This window comes from Urocampus carinirostris, chromosome 10 (assembly GCF_059441175.1).
Source record: "Urocampus carinirostris isolate Australia breed hairy pipefish chromosome 10, RoL_Ucar_1.0, whole genome shotgun sequence".
Taxonomy (NCBI): Eukaryota; Metazoa; Chordata; class Actinopteri; order Syngnathiformes; family Syngnathidae; genus Urocampus; species Urocampus carinirostris.
In genome coordinates this window covers 14,773,086-14,795,920 of record NC_142358.1, presented here as the reverse complement: position 1 = coordinate 14,795,920, position 22,835 = coordinate 14,773,086, and the positions used below count along the sequence as shown (strand labels likewise).

At 37.2% G+C, this 22,835-nt stretch overlaps 1 protein-coding gene across 5 annotated transcripts in view; it reads right to left on the bottom strand.

Moving 5' to 3' along the window:
- The window catches only part of mcamb (melanoma cell adhesion molecule b), a 45,814-nt gene that overhangs the window by 11,313 nt on the left and 11,666 nt on the right, over window positions 1–22,835 (bottom strand). For all 5 annotated transcript variants that reach the window (XM_088345749.1, XM_088345750.1, XM_088345752.1 and 2 more), the window contains exons 2-10: window positions 4,500–4,627; window positions 4,182–4,413; window positions 3,825–3,895; window positions 3,679–3,763; window positions 3,422–3,601; window positions 3,147–3,277; window positions 2,476–2,611; window positions 2,268–2,380; window positions 1,319–1,460 (exon numbers count right to left, since the gene is read on the bottom strand). In XM_088345749.1, coding sequence (XP_088201875.1) covers window positions 1,319–1,460; window positions 2,268–2,380; window positions 2,476–2,611; window positions 3,147–3,277; window positions 3,422–3,601; window positions 3,679–3,763; window positions 3,825–3,895; window positions 4,182–4,413; window positions 4,500–4,627 — 1,218 coding nt within the window. The remainder of the gene's footprint in view (window positions 1–1,318; window positions 1,461–2,267; window positions 2,381–2,475; window positions 2,612–3,146; window positions 3,278–3,421; window positions 3,602–3,678; window positions 3,764–3,824; window positions 3,896–4,181; window positions 4,414–4,499; window positions 4,628–22,835) is intronic.

Below are 22,835 nucleotides of genomic sequence, written 5' to 3'. Positions count from 1 at the left end.
GTACCTCGGCAATACATGAGGATCATGTAGATCAGGGGTATCAAACAGGCGGGCTGCAGCCCGGATTAGGCCCACTAAGGGATTGAATCCAGCCCGCGAGACAACGCTGAGAGAAGCGATAGAGGAAAACGAGCAGCAGATTGAAATATGTGCACTTGATGTTGCCAAAGCCAGGTGCCTCCCACAAACGCTGTACTTGTATGTATTTATGTATCATTCTCTCTCTCTCCCTCTCTTCAACTCTCTCTCTCTCTCTCTCTCTCTCTGTCTTTTTACCTTATTTTGCTCTCTTTTTTTTCCTTTGTCTCTTTTCTCTCTTTCTATTTCTTCTTGGATTTCTTTCTTTTTCTCTCTTTCTTTCCCTCTCTCTCACTATTTGTTTTTATCTCTTTTGTTTCTCTCTCTCACTTTCTCTCTCTCTCTCTCAACTTTTCTCTCCCTCTCTCTCAACTTTTCTCTCTGTCCCTCTATGTCTCTCTCTCGCTCAACTTTTCCCTCTGTCTCTGTCTCTCTCTCTCTTAACTTTTTTCTCTGTCTCTCTCTCTCTGTCTCTGTCTCTCTCTCTCAACTTTTTTTTTCTCAACTTTTCTCTCCCTCTCTCTCAACTTTTCTCTCTGTCTCTCTATGTCTCTCTCTCTCTCTCAACTTTTCTTTCTGTCTCTGTCTCTCTCTCTCTCTCTCTTTTTGTTCTCTCTCTCTTTTTTTCTTTCCCTCTCATCTACTAGTTCGGCCCCTGAGAGAATGTTTGATCTATCTTGTTATACAATCGAAAACTCTAAATGCCATTCGACTGCCTTGGAAGGTTTTTTTTTTCTTGCAAGAAATGTGCTAATCAGCTTGATAAATACAATAAATACATAATTAAAAACTCAGTCCAGAAAAATGAAGCCAGCAATTTAAATGTTGGCAGTACACATGGACACTTTTTGAAAAATATATATTTTACATGGGGGTAAGACATCAATGGGACATTGGGGACAAGAGTGGCACCAAATCAACATTTCTTCTTACTAGTACAGTCTTTTGATTTCAAACATACACAGAATCATTGTTTTCTTAGCTTTTTTCATTTAACAGGCCGGATTAAAAAGCCTGACACATGGGCTCTCTAATACCCACTCCTACTTTAAAACGAGGTGACCAATTTAATAAATTTACATATTGTATCCAGATTTAGATTAGTTCAAATTGGACTCCAATAACACTTTCACAAAAGTGTGGTTGTGCACGTGTACATTTAATTTTTCTCTAACGTTTGCTTACAATTTAGAGTTAAATAATATTACAAACAACTGTTCACAAACATAAGCAGACTGACCTTTAACATTGACTCGAAGGGTTGCCATTTTATCCATGCCGTCAATTTCCGGGACTGACACGACACACTTATATGTCCCCGCTGTGTCGAATGTGGCGTCCTTCATTGTTAAAATGTGGCCCACTGACACCTCTTGACCATCCTAAGAGCAGGGAAAGCCCACTTATTACGCATCTTTGGCAATAAACAGAAAAACACTTTAGTACATTAGTATTGTGTAATATTGAAATGGGGGTTTTGCATTCATAATTGTTTAATATTCTAGTCATTTACATCTTCTACACGTATTTAATTGTAATTGAATCACTCAATGATTATTCATATATTTGAGTCTTATAATGACAAAGGGTTAGTGTAAAGTAAAAAGGTTTTTTTTTGTCATAGGCCACCCCCCTTGTATAAAAGGGATCGTCAGCCATTTTTGATAGCACACTTGTGAAATCATACAGCCTTTTTCATTACATAACATTGGGCAGGAACATTGTTTGTCCGTACAATTAAAATCTCAGCAGAACCTTTTAACTCCAACGCTTGTTCTGTGCTTGATTGCTGTTGAGATTGTCAAGATTGTTTTCTGTTATTAGTGTCAATAAATTTGTTCAAACCAAAAAAACCTGTCACAACCGGATGATTAACAAACATGCGGAGCGGTAAATATTTTTAATCATTAACTATATATATATATATATATATATATATATATATATATATATATATATATATATATATATATATATATATATATATATATATATATGTTAGTTATATTATATAAATTAGTTTTTATAATATATATCAGTGTAAGCATTAGCTAAGTAGCCTTACTGCAAATAGCAAAAAAAGTTTTAGAAAAAAAAAACATTGATTTGTTCTCACATGCTAAATTTGACCTTACCTAACTCAATCGTTCTTTTAAAATGAGAAAACTATAAAAACAAGCACTCCAGACCTTGAACCAAGCTGTGTGTGTCTGTAGAGACGACAAAGCGTTGCAGGTGGCTCTCAGCTCTTCGCCTTGAGCCAGTACCATCTCAGCGGGCAGCACCAGGGCATCATCGAGGTCTGCACATTATGGCAGGCAGGCATAAGAGCAAACATTCAGAAGTCGCAGACACGGTAGCACAACCTTTTTGCGTCACAATGTGCGGGTGACGTACAGTTAACAAACACAGTTGTATTCCCTGAGAGCTCCTGGTAAGTCTCCATGTCAAGTGAGATGCACTCGTAAAAGCCGCTCTGCAAACGGGTCACGTTTTCCAGAACAAGCATGTTGGACTCCAGCGGGTATTCATTCTATTTAAAGTAAATGGAGAATTGTGTAAATAGGATCACTTCCTGAATCAATTTAAGTGAGTAATTCACAGTAGTGCCTTGAGAATATAGAGTAACTCTTTAGAAATAAACAAACAAAATAGTGATTCCAGGTTATGTATTTATTCATTTTTTTAATTTATTTAGATGTATACAGTCAAAATTTTATTTTTGACTTGATGCTCCTAATAATCCATTTTTATTCCACTATATTTTACAAAATAATTTAAAGTGTTATATAAAAAACTGAAAGCGCAAATGATTTTTCAAGAAAATCAGGGCTTGAAAATAAACTTATAATTATATTCATCAATATATACAATAATGACAATTCCACTTTGAAAAACAATTTCAGTTTTAGGTTTAGTTTAGTATGATATTTATGATAAACTGTTTTGCTACCTCCTTAAGTGGGCGCTCATATAGTTCTTTCCGTATGAACGAATGTTTGTATCTCAAAATTTCGGCTGCTAGTATCTGAAGGCACAGACTGATTGTTGTTAAAAGAGAATCTTACATCTTCATTTCTGATTACGTAGACTGAAGACGGCGTGTTACCGTTGCCATAGCAATTAAATGTAACAGAATCCCCCTCTTTGATTTTGCCTTTGGGTGACTCCACCCAGACGCTGACAGCAGTGGACGGGTCTGAAACACAATACAGAACTGGTTTCAAACCGAGTACAACCCAGGTTGGCAGTAGTTCAAATTTGGGCTGCCCGATGCAACAGCTGCATGAATTTGACCCCCAATTGCTCTTGTTCTTATTTAGGGTCTTAGGGTAAGACTCACAATACACAGTAATGTTGATGGGGTTAGTCTCTGTCATTCTGGTTCCACCAGGAACCAGGTAGGTGACTTCGCAATAGAACAGTGCGTCTTTGTCCTCCTTGGTCACCTTCATGCTCAGCTCGCTCCTCACAGAAAACAGACCGCTAGACTCAATGGTGGTGCTGGGCACTATCTTTACTACTGCAACACACAGGCGTGTGCAAAACATAAATTGATGTGATTTGAATGAAGATATAAGTGTTCATCTCTGGCCTTACCATCACTAGCACGTAGAGGCGCATTGTTCCGGTACCAAGTAATGTTTGGCTTGGGGAAGCCATTTTTGACTTCACATGAGCCAATCTGGAGGAAAAGTACAAATTCAGATGTTTATCATTTAGTATACAAAAGCCAGTAAGCATACCTTGGAGGGCGTGTCTTCATAGACATAGATGCCTGTTGGGACACCTTCTATTGTTGGGATGTTTGGTCTCTCTGTGGAATATAAGAACTCAGTCAAGAATTTAAAAAATAGTTCCCACCACTTCGAAAAAATGCTGTTCAGTGTTACTAATATTCATATATTTGGCAGACATTATCTATTCTTAGAATGACTATTTTTTTGTTTGAACATTGCTGTAGTGTATTACAACTAGATAACATTTATTTTAAACATGAACTTATGGATAGGTTTATTTGAAAGGATGGATTGATACAGCTATAAGTAGAACGTGTTGATTCATCACCACTTTTCCCAAAGTGCCGCCATCTTGTGACTTACCAAAGACCAGCAGTTTTGTGCGACCCTCAGAAATGCCGTCAGTCAGACTCTTGACGAGACAGATGAATTCGAGCTGGTCTTTCAGTTGAACATTCGTGATTGTCAACACCACCTCCCCGGTGGCCGCTGTGACGTTGACCATTATTCTATCTGTGAAAGGCGTGCCTCTATCCACCACCTGCATTGTAGCGTCTTGATAATAGATCTTCTGCTTCTCTCCTGTCCTCAACACCTGGAGATTGGAAGTAGGGCAAGTGAAGTTTGCATCATTGCATATTTATTGTGTATTGACTTCAAGTGTGACGTCAGGAAACCCACATAGAACCATTGGATGTTCAAAGCCCCGATGCCGTCATCTGAGGTAAACAAGCAGGTGATTTGTGCTGTTTCTCCTTTGAAAACCTCCACTCTGTCCTCCATGCTCACTTCCACCCCCGCCCATGCTCCTAGAAAAAAAATTAGAGGAAAAATTCTTATTATTAAAATTTTGTGTAAAGGGAAGGCATTTAAAGTAGACAGTCAAAACATTTATATAATAAAACATACAAAGCAGGTGCACTTTAAATTAGGACACATTTGCTCTGGCAATCACACATCTCAAGACTGTTCCATTTTTATCCAATAGAAATAAAGGAAATTTGACATCAACCCATTGTATTTATTGTGCTCCTTCCGTTATCCAAACCACGGCCACTAGGTGGCAGTGCATATAGTACTGTATACAGGTAACCTCCGACTACAGTCCACTCGTGATTACATCCACGGCCAGCAAATGCTCATTTTGTAATTCAATATCTGGCACTGTAGCAGCCCAGCAACATGTATAACAATTTTAGCAGCCAGCCGACATAGAAATCTACCACTACACTCAGTAACCAGATACTGTCTCAGTGGAAAATGGAAACATTGTAAAAGATTTATGACTGGATGGTCAGAACCGTTCTCAGTCATAAGTCGGATGTCACCTGCATATACATAATAGTAGTAACTACCGTAAAATTTGGATAATTAGGCGCAACTTTTTTCCAAGCTTATGCAACGATGCAGACAGTTTTTACCGTATGTAACTCTGCGTAATGTCTTTCTTTGTAAATATCTCATGATTTTATGTGGGCTCATGCGGCTTATAGTCAGGTGCGGCTTACGTATGTACAAAATGTTTTTTCCTTTAAAAATATACTGAGTGCGGCTTACAATCAGGTGCGCCTTAACGTCGGAAATCTACGGTATGCGACTTTGATTTTTTATTTTGTTTTTATACTACCTTTACCAAAACAATATTAAAACAAAATCCACATTCTACGAATAAAATACATTTTTTTATAATTGTAGAAAATGTACACTCAAACCTATCTGTAAGAAAGAAAGGCACAACAATTTCTATTAACTCTCTGACTTTTATATTAACACAACCCGCACTGCCCCTCCCCCACAAAAGATACTAAAGAGCTATCCTTTACCAAAGAAACATCCTTACTTAATAAGTAGTTTTACTCAATGGACGATAGATTATATACATGTGAGAATTGTTATAGAGTGTTATTCTTGACAATTTATTTCAAAATATCTGTTGCTTAGCTATTTCGTTTTTAAATATTTTGTGTGTCCAACAAATTTAATGTCTAATTTGAACATTGTTGTTTTTACCCAATTAAAAACAGAATCATTTATAGGTCGTTTTTTTCTATTTAACAACGATTCTAAAGAGGCAGATGAGAGTGTAACAAACACCAAAAAGATATTATTGTGATATCAATACAGTATGAACAGATAACCCTAAGATTAATGCAACTTACAGTTAATGCAAAAAACCCCAGTTGTTAAACCTAAACATGGTGTTCCTGTCCATGTAAACGTAAGTGCAAAGATGAGGCGCTACATTACAAGAATGAGACGCCCACCCGTGTCCACATGAATGTGTGGCATTCCACTATGTCACCCTGTGGCAGGAAGAAAGGTTTCATTTTACTGGCGACACAGTGCCCCCACTGTTCCATCCCCGGCTGCCTCTAAGGAACAACTGCTTTCCCCCCTCTGAGTTTGTTGTGACGCATCCTTTGTATTGACACCCAATTTTATTTTTACTTTGTTTTCAATATGCTAGAGATACTAATGCATAATGACCCTCGGAGGGGAAAGGATGCACCTTACCTCTTTTTGGAGTTTCATCAAAAGGCTGTGATTTCCTTCTTGCACCGACTACTTGTATAATGCACTATGGTTTCTTTTCTTAACCAAATTTATTTCATTATGACTTGATGGAAAAATTTGGGAAAACCCTTTTAATTTGGGGGGTAAGTGCTTTAATGTGGAATAAGTGACGTATTGTACTGTATTTTGCCATTTACACTGCCGACTATTGGCCGTGACTGGGATGGTTTTGGTGGCAGGGTATGAGGAATAAAAAAACATGAATACTTTGCAATTCCATTCTCATAGTTTAGTAATTATTTGTGTCAGATTACCAAATTGTAATGCCAGATTAGTAAATGGAGGGAACACATCTGTATAGATTGTCCCTATACTTTGGCACCAAACAGGCGATGTAGAATAGAGAAAATAAACCAACACTCTATGACGGAAGCACGGCAGCTGAGTGGTTAGCGCGTCCGCAGCACAGTTCTAAAGGTCATAGGATCAAATTCAGCTACCAGCCTTCCTATGCGGAGTTTGCATGTTCTCCCCGTGCTTGCCTGGGTTTACTCCTTGCGCTCCGGTTTCTTCCCACACTCCAAAAACATGCATTCCAGGTTAATTAGCCGGTCCAAATTGTCCCTAGGTGTGAATGAGCGAGGGAATTGTCTCTATGTGTGCACTGCGACTGGCTAGCAACCAGTTGAGGGTGTCCCCTGCCCACTGCCCGAAGTCCGCTGGGATGGGTACCAGCACCCTCGCGGCACTACTGAGGATAAGCGGTGCAGATAATGGATGGATGCATAAGGTAAATAATTTGAAATGGTCCATATATAACCATTAGTTTTTCCTGTAAAAATACATTTGTAAGAAAAGGAAATTATCAGTCATCTGGTAAATCATTTTACATTGCACATGACAATTACTATGTAATGGGATTTGCATTGTTGTCGTTGTAATAGTGCATACATTTTCCACAAAAAAAACTATCTTGACACTATTGTTGTAAGATTTTGACTTTCTTCTTATTTTTCAAATATTACAGCATCCATTAGTCCTTTATGGACACCATTGTGTTTCTTTTCTTTTTAGAATGTTATTGAAGATAACTTTGAATACAATTGTAACTTTCTACTTCAAACGTAATAGTTTTGATATAATTGTTTCAGGAGCTGGTATTTTTCTTGTTATATTGTATTGAAATAAATTATATAATCCAATTTATTTCCAAAACCTTTACCCTGATTCATGTCTTTCTTTAAATGCTGTGATTTTGTTCCTTCAGTAATTTATGTCATCCTTTTTTAGCGTTGTTATTATTTGACAGTTTTTTCAATAGCACTAAAATAAAAAGGTATTTTTTAAAACTTTTTTATTTATGTTTTTATTTTCCACACCCAGACTACAAATTGGCCTCTCAATGACCCTGATCATTATATAAAGCACCCATGCCCCATTTTGTCTCGTGTTTACAAGTGAATCACAGGAGGCCTCCTGTGTGTCTGTCAACTTGTAGCTGTAATCTCTGAGCAAGGATTTTGTCCAAAGATTATCTCTTTGGAAAGCAGCAAGATCTCTGTCAAGGCCAAAAGTGATACAAACAAGCTCACTTGTCGTTTTTTGATGTTGTTAAACATGAAACAGACACAAAACGGATTCAAACATGTTTTGAATATAAAGTTATTCTTATATAACACTATTTTCCTTGCTCTTATTATGTGTTGTGCGGTTTGTCCATTGATTGCAAGCGTTATTTAAATGAGCAATAGCTTTCACACGGAAATAAATGCTCCTCAGGGGTACAATCAATGAATGAGCCCATCAATCTTGCAACAACCCCTCAAAATAGCCTCATTCTCTTTTTGTCATTGCCATTTCCTCTCTTTTTGACCAGTTCGCTTTTCCTTGACAATCTCACCCTGTTAGGTCAAATCTCACCTACGTACAGCTCTTAATCACAGAGTCTCGAAGGGCTGGCCAGGGCACGAGTACAACATCCCCTGATCTTAGGCCTAAACAAGCGCAAGGAAAACTCCAAACTACATCAGCATGAGGAAAATTCTGAAAACTTGAGAAGGGGACGCACTTGAGGTACTCCCTTTCTATGATGTCAAGGCTGCTTTTAAAGTTGCAAGGGCATCGACAGACGATGCACAGTCAACATCAACAATAAACATAAGTAATAACTGAAATTGGCCAAAGGTCCAGTTGACAGGAACGACAAGCTTCCTTTCTCAAAATTTTGGCCAATGCAGCAGGTTCTAGATCGAAGTGGAAAAACTTTGGGAATCGCACGCCACATTGGGTTGAGAAATTTGGCCAGGGACCAGGGCCTAGAGATCTATCCAATATTTTTTTGTCTGCATTTATGAATGAATATACATGCAGACATCTACATGTTATAATTCTTTTTAGATTTTTTAAAATACATTAATTTGAGTACATTGGTTTTGAAACGCTCATAATTAAAGTAAAATAATATATATGGTCCCTGTTTAAAGGACTTAATTTGATATTTAGCTTTGTACTATTTCTGCAGCATTTTTGTAGTTTTTCCATAGCTAATAGTCTTGTTGTAGTTCCATAGTAGTATTTTTGTAGTATTTCTGTATTTGTATTTTGTAGTATTTCTGTAGTTTTATATCTGTAGTAGTATTCCTCTAGTATTATTTTTGTAGTAGTATTTTGTAGTATTATTTCTGTGGTTGTACTTTCTTTACAATTACCGTATTTATTTATATATAATGCACATTTTTTACCTAAAAAGAACTCAAAGGTTGGGCGAACGTTGCTCACCGATTTGTGCAATGATGATCTGTCGAAAAATATCGCTGTCCACAAGTGCAAATATTTGATGTCGCCCTTCAAGATATAAAAAAATGCAAAAAAGCACAATAAGGGAAATAACTCTTTGGTGTACATGATGTTGGATTGGTATTTGAAGGCAGTGTCTGAAACTCATCACAAAAAGTTACCGGAGACCAGGGCAAACAACTCTGAAAAGTTGCCTGCCCAGCCATAAAGTTGCCCGCCCCATTTTTCACAACTTGAAACACAATAAGACAACTAATCGCCAAAAGAAACAAAAAAATCAAACAATTGTTGCAAAGTATTAAGGATTGATAATCAGATTATATAGTTGAACAAAACTTAAAAATTAAGTTTATTATAAATCTACTTATAACATTCATTGCATGTATATGACTTTGCTGTTTTCCATCTGCCACCAGTATGTACCTGTATTTACTCATCTTCTTTCATGCAATACTTTGGAAAATGATATGTAAATACACAACCTTATAATGCTCGGGAAAGTTCTGAAGCACGTGGTTATTTGTTGCAGGCTTCTGATTGGCTGCCGAGTATGCAAATTGTCAAACGAACCGAAATTACGAAAATTTTCATGCTGAATGAACATTTCAAAATCGGAATGAAGCAAACGTTCGATTTGAAAAAACTAAGAAAATTGAAAATCAGGATTTTATTTTTTTTTATGATTTAGAGCCTTGCTGCCTAAGAGCGAAAGCGAGAGATATGCATCATTTTGGCGGGATGACGAAAAACGCTGTAATATGAATTGGCCAATCGGCATCGGAGATTTCAAGTAAAAAGTTGGCTGTCCAAAACATTCCTCAATGGTGCAGGAAGCATTCGTTGCGTTTCTTTTTTTATTTTATTCTTTAGTTGAATGGCCGATCAGCTTAAATCTTGGCTGCCTGAGACGTTCTTCGGTAGTGCGGGAAGCAGTCTTTGTTGTTTTTATTTCATCCTTTTTTTTTAATTGAATGGCTAATCGGCTTGAATATTAGCTGCCCAAAACGTCTCTCGGTGGTGCGGGAAGCCTCCGTTGAATTGTATCTTTTTTTTTTTCAATTAAACCTTTTTTCGCGCAAAGGAGTGAACCAGCGATAACTGAAGCACAAAATAGAAAAGGTTTTTTTGTATATATGTTGTCATGATATTTTCACCGTTTACATTCGGCAGGCCGTATTAAAAAGCCTGACGCATGTGGCCCCCAGGCCAAAGCTTGCCTGCCTTTGTTCTAGATGATGGCAAGGTCCTGGTGTGGTTCCATTAAAAGGTAAGTACGGTATAATGTGTTAAGAGCCTAAAAAGATGAAATATTCTACTGAGCATCGTACTTTTTAGTTATTGTTTAGTTATTTAATGTCTGGTCTTGTTATAGATTGACCACTTCTGCTTTTTGACTATCTCCATTCTGGACATTTGCACCTGCTTCTTGCTCTGTTTTGTTTTGCCATTTAGAGTCTAATCGAGCTAGACGGTAAATAGATCGAATTAGAATCTCTTGGGTGGACATTTCCTAGCCATTAGCGACAGTCGGACAATGCTGACTCACTCCAACAACACTTCACCCTACTTCCTTTACCTGATGCAGCTCCTCACCAATGGTTTGATCATTGGGGACTGCATTAAATGTCACTTGTGTGATGTTTATACATCAAGATAGGAAGGGCTGGCTTTGCAAAAAGCTGCAGATCGATGGAGTCCAATAGGGAGAGAGCAATTGCCCATAATAGTCCTAATTCAGTATGACAGAAAAATATTGAGCTTCCACTTGAGAGGATGTTGTTTTTTCTTCCAGCAAGCTCGTTATTATCCATTCTGGATCCACTGACAGCAATTTTTTTCTTGAATTTGTAAATGATGGCATCACTTTATCCTTGACTTTAGGCTAAGAAGAGAGTTTGCAATTTCGAATATATGCACATTTAGACCCCACCTTCAATCAAAGTTAGATAGGACTCTATTTTCTAATTGTAAATATCTGATTTTATCTTGTGACGATAACAATCATCCAGTCTAAAACCAGGGACAATTCATTTTTCATGTACTTGTAAATAATGTCTCATAGGTCATGAGTAGACAAACCAGAGTAGACAAAAACTATGATTATCGACAGTCAAATTATGTGAAACCTTGTAAAAAAACAGTAACATAACTGAAGCAAAATAATAGCAAATTGTAGAAAAAAACGGGTTTGTACAGTAAGCATGAGCAGTTAGTTTTTTTAATTGTAGTTAAACAACCTCACGACCGCCCACCCACATTGTGAACGAGTTGATTAACGGGTATTGAATGAATGTGGCCAAAACATGCCTAATCTAAATTAAAGTGTGCTGTTAAATTAGTTACCAGTGGGTGCTGGGACTGCACGAATGAAAAAAATATCATTAAAAAAATCGTAAAAATATATTTTTAGTACAGCTTCACTTTTGAAAACAGACATATAAATGTGATAGCATTTAAATTTGTTTGGATTTAAGATTCAAAGTCGTGCTTGCATTTCTTGTTTACTTTGAGCAGAAGTCTTGGACCATGCCATGTATATTTTCTGCACCAAATCAAATTCCATGCTGTGTCACTGCAGTGCATGAGATTACATCATTTACGTTCCGACTGATTTTTGGGAAAAATGCCAGACGAACGATCAACTAAACTGAAAGTGAGTTATTTTGGCACACTATGGGAAGATAATCAGATTTCCATGTGTATCAAACTAAAGCTTAGAACATGAACAGCCTGTTAGTAGGAAACATGGAACATGTCTTGTTGAAAATAATTTGACTGCATCTGAACAGTGAAGAATGAGCAAGAGGCACGTTCACACAGTTAATGTTGGAGGACCTTCGGAGGTCCCTTATTACAATAACTCAAGTTTGTTTAAATAATTGTCAAAAAACAACACTGCATTGACCTCAGAAAGTCATCAAAATAATTTGCTTTTGCGTAGCTTGACTGCTGTCACATTTATGGTTCAGGCAAATGTCAGTTCAAACAGTTTGATGTTGTCTATCTACCATGAGCTTGTTCAAAGCTTCCTCTCAATTTAGAGTCCCGCTTCATGAATGTTGCAGCTCCTTCTCTCTTAGTGAGGCCGACAAAATAATTACGTTTAGAAAACATTACCTGGCATTCCATCATGGACTTATGTTTACCAATCTTCAAATATTTCTTAAGAAACAAAGGCTTACACCAATCAAAAACCAATACAAACCAACGAGCAGATTTTGCTCATTTGATGCATTTATTTTGTAGTTTTCCCAAAAAAATTATACTTTAAAACACTAAAAACAATAGGTGTCACTGTTTGTCCAGTGTAACCGTAAATAGTGCCGCAATGCACAAGGAAGAGTACAAACTCAGAGACTCAAAGTGGCCAAACTGCACCATTCATTCATTTTCTGCACCGCTTATCCCCAGTAGGGTCGCAGGGGTGCTGGAGCCCATCCCAGCTATCTTCCAGCAGTGTGCAGGGGACACCCTGAACTGGTTGCCAGCCAGTCGCAGGGCACACAGGGACAGACAATTTGCTCGCTCATTCACACCTAGGGACAATTTGGACCAGCCAATTAACCTGACGTGCATGGTTTTTTGGGGAATGTGGGACGAAAATGAAGTGCCCGGAGGTAATCCACGCAAGCACGGGGAGAACATGCAAACTCCACACAGGAAGTTTGATCTCATGACCTCAGAACTGTGCCGCACACGCGCTAACCACTGCGCCGCCATGCTGCCCCACACTACACCATTATTTTCATATTTATTGCTGTCTTTTGTGGGGTGCCAGTAGCAGCAAGCACCATGTCAGTTCCTTCTCATGGTTTTGCACATTTTTTGACCTACCAGCATTATTAGAAATCCTTTTTTTTCAATGAATTAAGTTTTTACCTAAAGGTAGCGCTAAATAATGCACCTCTAAAATAATATCCCTTAATTTAAGCCATCTGCATTCAGTTATTTCTCACGTAAAATAAGAAAAAGAATCTCCAAAATTGCTAGATGTATCTAGCACCACTGATGGCAGGTCCTATTTCTAATTTTAGGTATTACTTGTTCTGTTTTAAACAGATAAACTTATACATTTTTAAAATGTCATCACAATAAATTTTGCTTGTTTTAACTATTATTGTAATTCTAATAGTTGAAATTTGAAACAAATATCTGTAGCTCGATTTTAAAGATACTATGTGTCGTGTTTATTATCTTTTCTGCCAACTGGGCAATATTATTAATTGATTAATTTGTTTGTGTATTTATTCATTTGTCTGTTTAGTTATTTACAAAAAAAGCATGCAAAACTGTGAAATATATATATAGTGTCGTAAAAAGTATTTGCCCTTCGTGAATTCTGTTTTTTTTGGCATATGTCACTCACAAAGGTTTCAGATCATCAAACCAATTTTAATATCACACAAAAGAACAACTCAAGGAAATACAAAATGCAGTTTGGAAATTTTGATTCAATTTATTAAGGCACAAAAAAAGTCTAAGCCTTTCTGGCCCTATGTGAAAAAGTAATTGCCCTCGTAAATCACAAAGTAACTGTGACTAACAACAGTTTTGGAAAAGCTTAATTCCATAGGCCAAAAATTGATTTCCACCACATGTGTTGAATCCAGAAATAACTTACATTGAATCTTTAAGACAAAGTGAAGAATGCTATACAATCTCAAAAACACAATAGACATGCCACGATCCATAGAAATTTCAAGAGAAATTTGAAAAAAGGGATTGTTACCTATCAGCTAGGATAAAGTCACAAAGCCATTTCTTAAGCTGTGGGACTCCAGGAAACAACTATCACAGCCATTGTCCACAAATGGAGAAACTGGGAACAGTGGCAAACCTTCCCAAGATAGGTCAACCAACTAAGATAACTCAGAGAGAGCTACAAAAGTTCCTCCAATAGGTTACAAGAGAACTTCAAACAACATCCAAGGAACTGCAGGACTTGCTTGCCTCAGTTTGTGTCCATGACTCCACTTCAAAAATAACACAGGCCAAAAATGGCATCCATGGGAGAATTCCCAGGCAAAAACTACTGCTCTCACAAAATAACATTTTAACATTTCAAAATTATATGTATTTTATATTTCCTTGGGTTGTCTCTGTGTGATATCAAAATTGGTTTGATGATCTGAACCTTTGTGAGTGATATGCAAAAAACACAGAAATCAGGAGGGGGCATATACTTTTTTTAACAGCATTGTATACCACATCTTATTGACTTATCTGGGAGTTGTTGCTGCTAAATCGTATTGCACTTTTTTCATTGCACTAGTGTTACGATGCACTATTTTCGTCGCACTATTATTACAAGCCTATAGGAACTCCATTGTAAATATGTTTGCCTTTATCCTCACATCTTATTTTTCTCCTTGAGGTTTTTGTTACGTGTTTACCCTGGAGTGACATGCCTAATTTCTTTGCATACAATATTTTACTACATTCTTATCAATAACAATAAATACAATTAAATCCATTTTACATTTGATTATATGTGTAATATGTGTGGAACGTTTTTGTGTGCAAAATATTGTAAGGCACACGGGTAGCCCTATGATCTCAGCCGCTGCACCTCTTGTATTTTCTAAAGTCTTGATAGATTAGAATGGTATCTTTCAACCAGAGTGTTTAATCAACGATGCTATATTATAATTTACTGTGCATACCAGTAAACTAAGACATCAAGCATGACGTGAGAATGCGTGATTAAATACACCGATGGTAATTGCACAGTTGGTGATTACATTAAAAGGGAGTCTAATTATCTTCCAAATAACCAAATGATCTTAGTCCAGTCCAGCTAGTGCGTCACTTGACAGAAGACGTAGAGCTCTGCGACATGTTTCCAGCCTTGTCACGTCTAAGAATAACAAGGACCTATCAAGCTTGTTTGCTTACATGATCCAGCAGCATGACAGAGCGTTGACCCAAGTCCAGGAATAGAAGCCCCCCCATCAGGACAAGAGACAGAGAAAAAGGGCAACTATGGGAAATTACCGACTCGCTATATGTGTATACATGGAAGACAAATTTGTATGTTAACAGAGGAAAACGCAAAAATGACAATGGGAAGAAAAGGTTAATGTGAGAACAAGGTTGGTGATGATTGAGTTTATGGATCTGTCAGTGGCACACTTTCAGTATCTGAAGGAGTGGCGGAAATGTGAAGAGGTCTGCGTGCCAAACTTCAACTAGAGTTCCTCCAGTGAAGTCAATGCTCCCAAAGTCACAACAGATATTTGGAATGCACTTTGCTTCAAAAGTGACAACAACTTGCCTGAATACCGCAATATTTGTGCTCGTATGATGTCCTTTATGGCAGTGTCTTTTAGCTATTGTGCCACAGGTAGTTGCCCAATTTTATCTTTGCAAATAAGCATGCCAGTGCTCAGTATCTTTGCTATCTTCCAGTGATCAGCCATGTAACTAACATTCATCCATATTAGTAGGTGGCAGCAGATTACCAGTTTGTTTCTTTTTATATACCATTATGATCTCATGAGGTACTGCAATATAGTTGATAACATATTTTGTTTAATGAAGGTGTGAAAGAATGCACTAAAAAATAATATAAAATACATCAAATACGTTGGAAATTTTTGAAAATAATTTTGCTGGTTTTATTTATTGATTTTTTCAAACTTTAATGTCAGAAAGCAGTATGACTTTTTGTTTCATCAGCAGAGACTTCTTGCTCATTTTTAGTATTATTTTTGTTATATTTCTAGGAAAACTAGAATTTTTTTAGAAAAACATGAAAAGCACGGTAAAAAATATAGTTAAATCCAAAGTTACAGGTAAATTATCAACGACTATGAATAACCTGTAGTACCTTCTGAAGCACAAGGACCACAAATCATAAGAAAAACATTTTACTGTCAATTTCTGCAACATGATAAAATGGCATTTTAAAAAAAAAACACACACACGTTTTCATTTCATATAATAGTAACCAATCGATGATTCATGCTGCCAAGCTAAATGGTTTTGACACAAAAAGCTAGATTGTAGGGGAGTTAAGAATGAATAATTATCAGCATAATCTAGGCAGAATTTAAAATGAGCCTTTTGGAAAATGAAAGTTGCTGTTGATGGTCATCATATTTGATGTCTCCATCATTTACAATAACTACTATGACAAGCATGTTCTCTGCCTCCACTTCATCCCACAATGATCTGCTTCCACAACAGTAGCCCCCGTTTCGTTTCGGTCCACCCCCACTTTGCGTAATGGCGCACAAGAATGTTATGGGAAAAAGTCTTGAAATAGTAGACACAAAGAACTTGCCCCACATTCATCAATCACATTAAAGCTTTGTGACGCACCCCGGGGCCCTTTAAACAATTAGACACACACTGAACTTGACACCGCCTCACACTTATGCTCAAACTTTGGAAACATAATAAATTTGCATGATTTTGCTCAACTCTTATTGTCCACTGTACATCAGAATCTTAGTTTGAGACCTCAAACTTATTAACACAGCGTTTTTATATAATGCTCAAGGGTATCAGACAAAAAAAACACCCATAAATACAGTATATCAATAAATCCATCCATTATCTGCACCGTTTATCCTCACTAGGATTGCGGGAGTGCTGGAACCCATCCCAACTAGCTTCGGTTAGTAGGCAAGGGGACACTCTGAACTGGTTGCCAGCCAGTTGCAGAAACACGGAGCCATACAAGTCACTCGCTCATTCACACCTAGGGACAATTTTGACCTGCCAATTAACCTGAAATGCACGCAGGCATGGGGAGAGCATGCAAACTCTGCATACGGAGGCTACAGTAGCTGAAAATCAAACCCTGGACCTCTGCATCCTGGGGCTGTGCGCTAACCACCCAGCCATCTTGCCACCCCCTGTAAATATACAGTATAATCAATGTATTTAATATTCCCTTTCCAAGTTCTAAAATGATGTTGTCATAGACAGTAAGCTAACATCCATGCAACTCTTAGTGACTGGCATCTTTGGTGCTCTCGTCAGACACTTGTGGTTTAGTATGAGGACAGATGGGCTTCTATCAAACCCCCTTGACAACCACACTTGTTTCTGTTTGGACTCAGCAACTCGACTGAGTCCAAACAGCTTATTATAGCCTGTTTTTTTAATTCGCAAATAGCATCGTAACCTGAGTCTGGTGGAAGAGACTGATTCCTCCTGCAGTAATTGTAGGCTTCTCTCCAAACTTTGTATTATATTTTTCTTGTCTGTCTTACTTATACTCAGTCAGGCTAAAGTCAGCATAAAGTTTCTATTATGGCCATTGTTGGTACAGCGGTTCAAATAGCTAATGTACTTGCAGCTGGCGTGGGATCAAGCCAAATCCTTACTTACAGCCATTGCGTCTGGGGTCTGCCCTGTTGGGATAGACTCCACATGAGGACGACACGATAAGCGCTATCGAAAACAACCAGAGGATTTGCATGGCATACAACTCTCATCCCATTGTGTAAAGATTTATTATACAAAGTGGAGGTGTAAAAGACGATATAATAAGACATAATTAGCCTGAAGCACGTAGGGTCCATATTGAGTTGAGCAGATGTACTTTGCGTTCACAGACAGTGATCTCCACATTCTATGATTCCTCAACAAAAATTGAGTCACACTTGACGCAGACCTCCATGACGCCTTCTATCAACTGAGCCAACTGAGTAAACCAATTTGAAAATGCAGAAGGGCTAAGAATGTAAATAAAAGTGGCTTTTATCGGAACAGACCACACACCAGCAGTGAAGGGAAAGGACTTTGCGCTTTTCTTTCCTTGTTGCTGCTGGAGGTCCTACTCCTTATCAGGTTTCAGAAAGACACCTGGCCTAGAGATCAGTTTGTGCTTCTCAGCCAGTCGGACTCCAGTCAGTCTTACAGGCAATCTTTGTTGACATGACTGAATTTAGAGTTTTGCTTGTACAAAATCTGAAAGCGTTGTCACCTAATGAAACATGAAAACTGCTACAGACTTACTTGTCTTGAATTTTGGGGGGAAATTAGACATTCTTTCATTTGTTATGACATTGAAAGGTGCAAATGGGAAAGCCATACCAATAACTTTACCTAGGTGGAAAGTTTATAGTTTAGTAGACACTTAAAATAAGGAGAGAAGACATCAATGGCTTTTTGAACTTGCAAGGAGAACAGGAGAAGACCCAAACCTCCGATTAGAAATTCCAATCTCCCAGGCCACAAAAAGCATATCCGCCCCAAAGTGTGTGGGTTTCAAAGAACAGCAAGATTATTGGCAAATAGTGACAATGACGTAAATAGTCAAAATAACGAACAACAGTGATGTATAATTGTCAAAATAAAGAATTAGCATCTGATGCAACCTTCTTTGCAGGTGTTGAATATTAAAAACAGAATAAACGTATCGCATACCAACTACATCAATTATTTTTAAGGAGAAGTTAAAAAAAAAAAAAAAATTTAAGTTAATCAGTTATTCATTTCAACGCCTGTTGGATTACAAATTCCTGTAAATTTGTGCTTCTCAACAAGACAAAACCATAAGTTGGGTATTGTTTAGTACTATTGTTTACCCAACCCATTTATTTTTACTAATTATCAAAAGTTCCAATGTGTAAAAACTTTAATTTCGTGTTCGTGTTCAAGATTTATATTATTAATATTTATGAATTGAATGTTTTTGAACAACAGGGTCCAAAAAAAACTCAATGTTTGTCTGATTCATGAATGAATCGACAGTACTCAACAGAATACTGACCTTTCGACTACGAGCATATTATATGTTTATTGATCATTTCAAATTGTGTACACCATGTAACATTTTTTCGACAGGAAAAAGAAACTATTTTCTACTCCGTTAAACCTCAGTCACTGGAAGGATACACTGAAGTTATTGTAAATTGCTAATAGCGTCGCGTTATTTTACAAGGTATGTCTTGCTGTGAGTAAATAAGTGCTGTGTTATGTTGTGTATTATCATTTAATAAGAGGGATTTCGATCATTAAAAAGGGGAACAATTGGCTGAGGTTGACATGTGTGTAATAATCATTCATTTATTCTATACCCACTTCTAAGTTTCTACATTACTCTGTTAACCTTTACCGTTGGAAAAATAATGTATTTTCCAGACTTGAAGGCGCATCCAAAAACCTCACATTTGCCAGAAAAATGAAAGTCTGCCTTAACATCCAGTGTACCTGATAGCCTAGAGAATGCGGTAAATCATATTGGAAATGCAGCATTACGATCATTTGCTTCTACATTCTGTCACCATTTTTAAATAAGTCAATTCATTTTAGAAGTGAAACCAGATTTCATAATGTTTGTTCACGTTCTGTAAAAAGGGTTTTTTCCGATGTTTTTTTTTTGTTAAAATCCTAACTCTTAAAGTAGGTTTATTTCATGCGCCTTTTAGTTAGGTGCCTTTAATATGTAAACATATTTCACAAAAGGCTATTTTGGAGGATTTGCTTTATAATCTCGTGCACCTTAAAGAAAACAGCACTCTTCGACGTTGACTCGCAGTTCGCATTGCCTTGTGTGTATTTGTGTGATTGCATGTCAGTGCGCCACTTCCTTATGCCTGTTCACATAATGTCGCAAACGCCCACTCTTTCCACTTTCCCACGTCCCGAAATGCACAGCTCAGTCACCGTACAAGCCCTCCACGGAGACGGAGGAAATAAAATTACTCTTAAGCACTGAGAAGTATGGGAAAGGCCAATGGGAACGTTATTTTCGGACAGGGTTGATTGCGGTGACGTGGTGGAGACGTTCCATGACATGACTTCACAAGAATTAGAGCGCATTTTTGAGTGCATTCCTCACTCTTGAAAAATGTTTGCCTAAGATAGACTAACTTGAAAGTTTTCACTGGTCAGTCAAATCGGTAAATCAATTTATTTTTTTCACGTTTCCCCGCATCAAGTTAAATCCTTCACTGTTCACTGTCTCCTAAGCAAATAAATGAAGTCGTTTGATAGATAGATAGATAGATAGATAGATAGATAGATAGATAGATAGATAGATAGATAGATAGATAGATAGATAGATAGATAGATAGATAGATAGATAGATAGATAGATAGATAGATAGATAGATAGATAGATAGATAGATACTTTATTCATCCTCCATTAAGAAAAGAATCCATGCAACGAGAAACCAATTACTAAGGGGCTTGAGGTGCTTTTGCTAATAATAACACTAATTATATTGTTTGGGATCAAAGTATGCACCAAATCTGAATCCTTGGTTTCACTATTGCCCTCTGCCATGAGGCAAGAGAATTGCGTGCCTCACTCTTCATCTTCAGACACTCTGCAGAGTAATTCGTTATATACTAATGGTATTAATATAATTCATTAATATTTTATAAATACAGCAAGTTTGAAAAGAAAATCCAAAAATTGTGGTGTAAAGAACTTCAGCACTGAATAAATATCAAAATTATTTTTTATGGTTTTTATTTTACTGTATATTTCCATGGTGAGGCTGTGCCTCACCTGACTCCACTGACTGCACATCACTGTTTGCCAGCACGAAAGGTGATTAGTAGCTAAAAACGGTAGTGGGTGGATTAATGGTAGCGTTATTGTTTATTTTGGAGTTGGAAAAAAAGCCATCACATTTGTTTGGACTCACAGACATAGTCACCATTGCGGATTTAAGAAAATAATACTTTTTGTTTATGTTTCAACTATTTTTATAAAACGGTTAAAACAATGAGGAGAAAGTACCGAGATAATCATAAAGAACAATACACAAAAAGCCAGATATGATTTAAAACATAAAAATCTGATTAAATAAAAAATGAAAAGGTAATATAAATTGTAATTTTTAAATATATTTGTTTATTTTTGTCTTTATTTATGAAATGCACAAAGGCCTTAATGCTATACGTCTAATCCAAGATATTTTGATACAAGGGATGTTACATGCCAGATCTGATGCACTGCATCAGCTGTGTCAATTTACTGGGAACTAAGCCAATGGAAAACATGGAGAAGAAAAAAACTACTTTAAGGCCCTTAAGAAAGCGTTGCTAATTTAAATCAACACCAAACTAAATGCCTGCAATAGTTATTATTCTGCCCCTAGCCACAATTTAATTGTGTGTCATTATTTCCGAGGACATTTTTCAAAATGTCTGAAAATATTATAATCTGACTGACACCGTAGTCCACTCAAAGAGTTGGCACGTTTGCTAAATCAAAGGTAAGGTGCAGGATGTGGGATCATTCCCTCAAATAAACCAAAGTCCCTAAAGTGGTCCCGATCTATGACACAACGCAAAGCAAAACCCACCGATTAGAGCCCAAACTATGAAAGTAAGTGCTCCAGGCCACGTTGTGTAACTAAAACGAGGTGAGCCCACATTAGTTGGCTGTGCAGAGCCTGTAGGTCGCATTAGCTTAAAAGCATCCTAATGTGCATTACGAGCATTATTTCAGGGAAACAACATCCATTATTAAGCAGAGATCCAAACCCTCCGGACGGGACTCTCGTCTCCGTGTGTGTCCCTCAGGACTGGCACACGAAGATGAGAAAAATATCAAAACACCTTGACACAGCTTCTGGGATTGGGAGTGATGTTGGTAGTGTACAAGTTGATTCTGATTCCATTCATCTTACTGGCAGAGTGTTTCCCATACATAGAAAGATCCTCGCGGGTCTCCAAGGTTTAAAATGTTTAATAATATATCTAAATATATGTAAATGTGAAGTTAATCAAAGTAAGTTTTAACATTCTCATTATATAAATGATCGCAAAAGCCATGGTGCATATATGAGTTATGTATCTCTGTCAGAAAGAATATTGGTCAGTCAGCCCCACAACCCATGTTAAAGAGCGCAAGGTCACTACTTGTTGAGGTTTTTGTCCCACCCCGCTTGTACTGTGATTAGTCGGCTAGGTAAAATGTAACCTATACAAGTGTCGCGTTTTCCCCAAGTTGAACATTTCTTAAATCTCTGCTACCAGAAAAAGTTCCCTGCCCTTGCAGCGCTGTCAATGGAAGCAATTAGAAGAATTTACTTAGAACATGAAAATGTTTTGGTGGACACAGGCCCAAATTGTAGCTCATAAATTGCACGTTACAATAACCTCCAGTAAACCATTGAAGAAGAACCAGCATCCTGTCATGGTAACAATCACAAAAGGAGCTGTACAAATATTTAATACTGTAATTTACCTAAGCACCGATATGAGTATTATATTTGTTTAGCTTATCCTTCATACCTTAAAATAATAGTACAGCATCGGCATCGAAACAACACTAGTAAATTTTAGTCTCCTTAGATGAAAAGCAGATTTGTCTTTTTTGCATTAAAGGTCGTGTCTGTAGCTTCAAAATGTTCTATTTGCCGATGCTGTCCTCTGGCTAAAATTATCACTGCAGCTCCTTTTGTTACGCTTGCAAATATGTGAAATTCTTAGATGCGTTCGAGTAAAATTTCTCTTTATCATCTTTTTTTGGAGCTTGTGTTGGCTTTTAGACTGTATTTGAAACAGTCCTTTTCCTATTTTCACCATTTTCATTCCTGCATAAAAGAGAACTGTGACCACGGGAAATCAATAGACGCGGTGGAAAAAATATATCAAGGCTCTTTAAACTCAGATGGGCATTGTTAATACATACTTAATAGGGAAATTATTTAACATGTTTTTTAAGGACACCTCGAACTACACGCCCAAATTTTAAACTATTGTCTCGTTTACCATGCTTTGTGGGTGTGA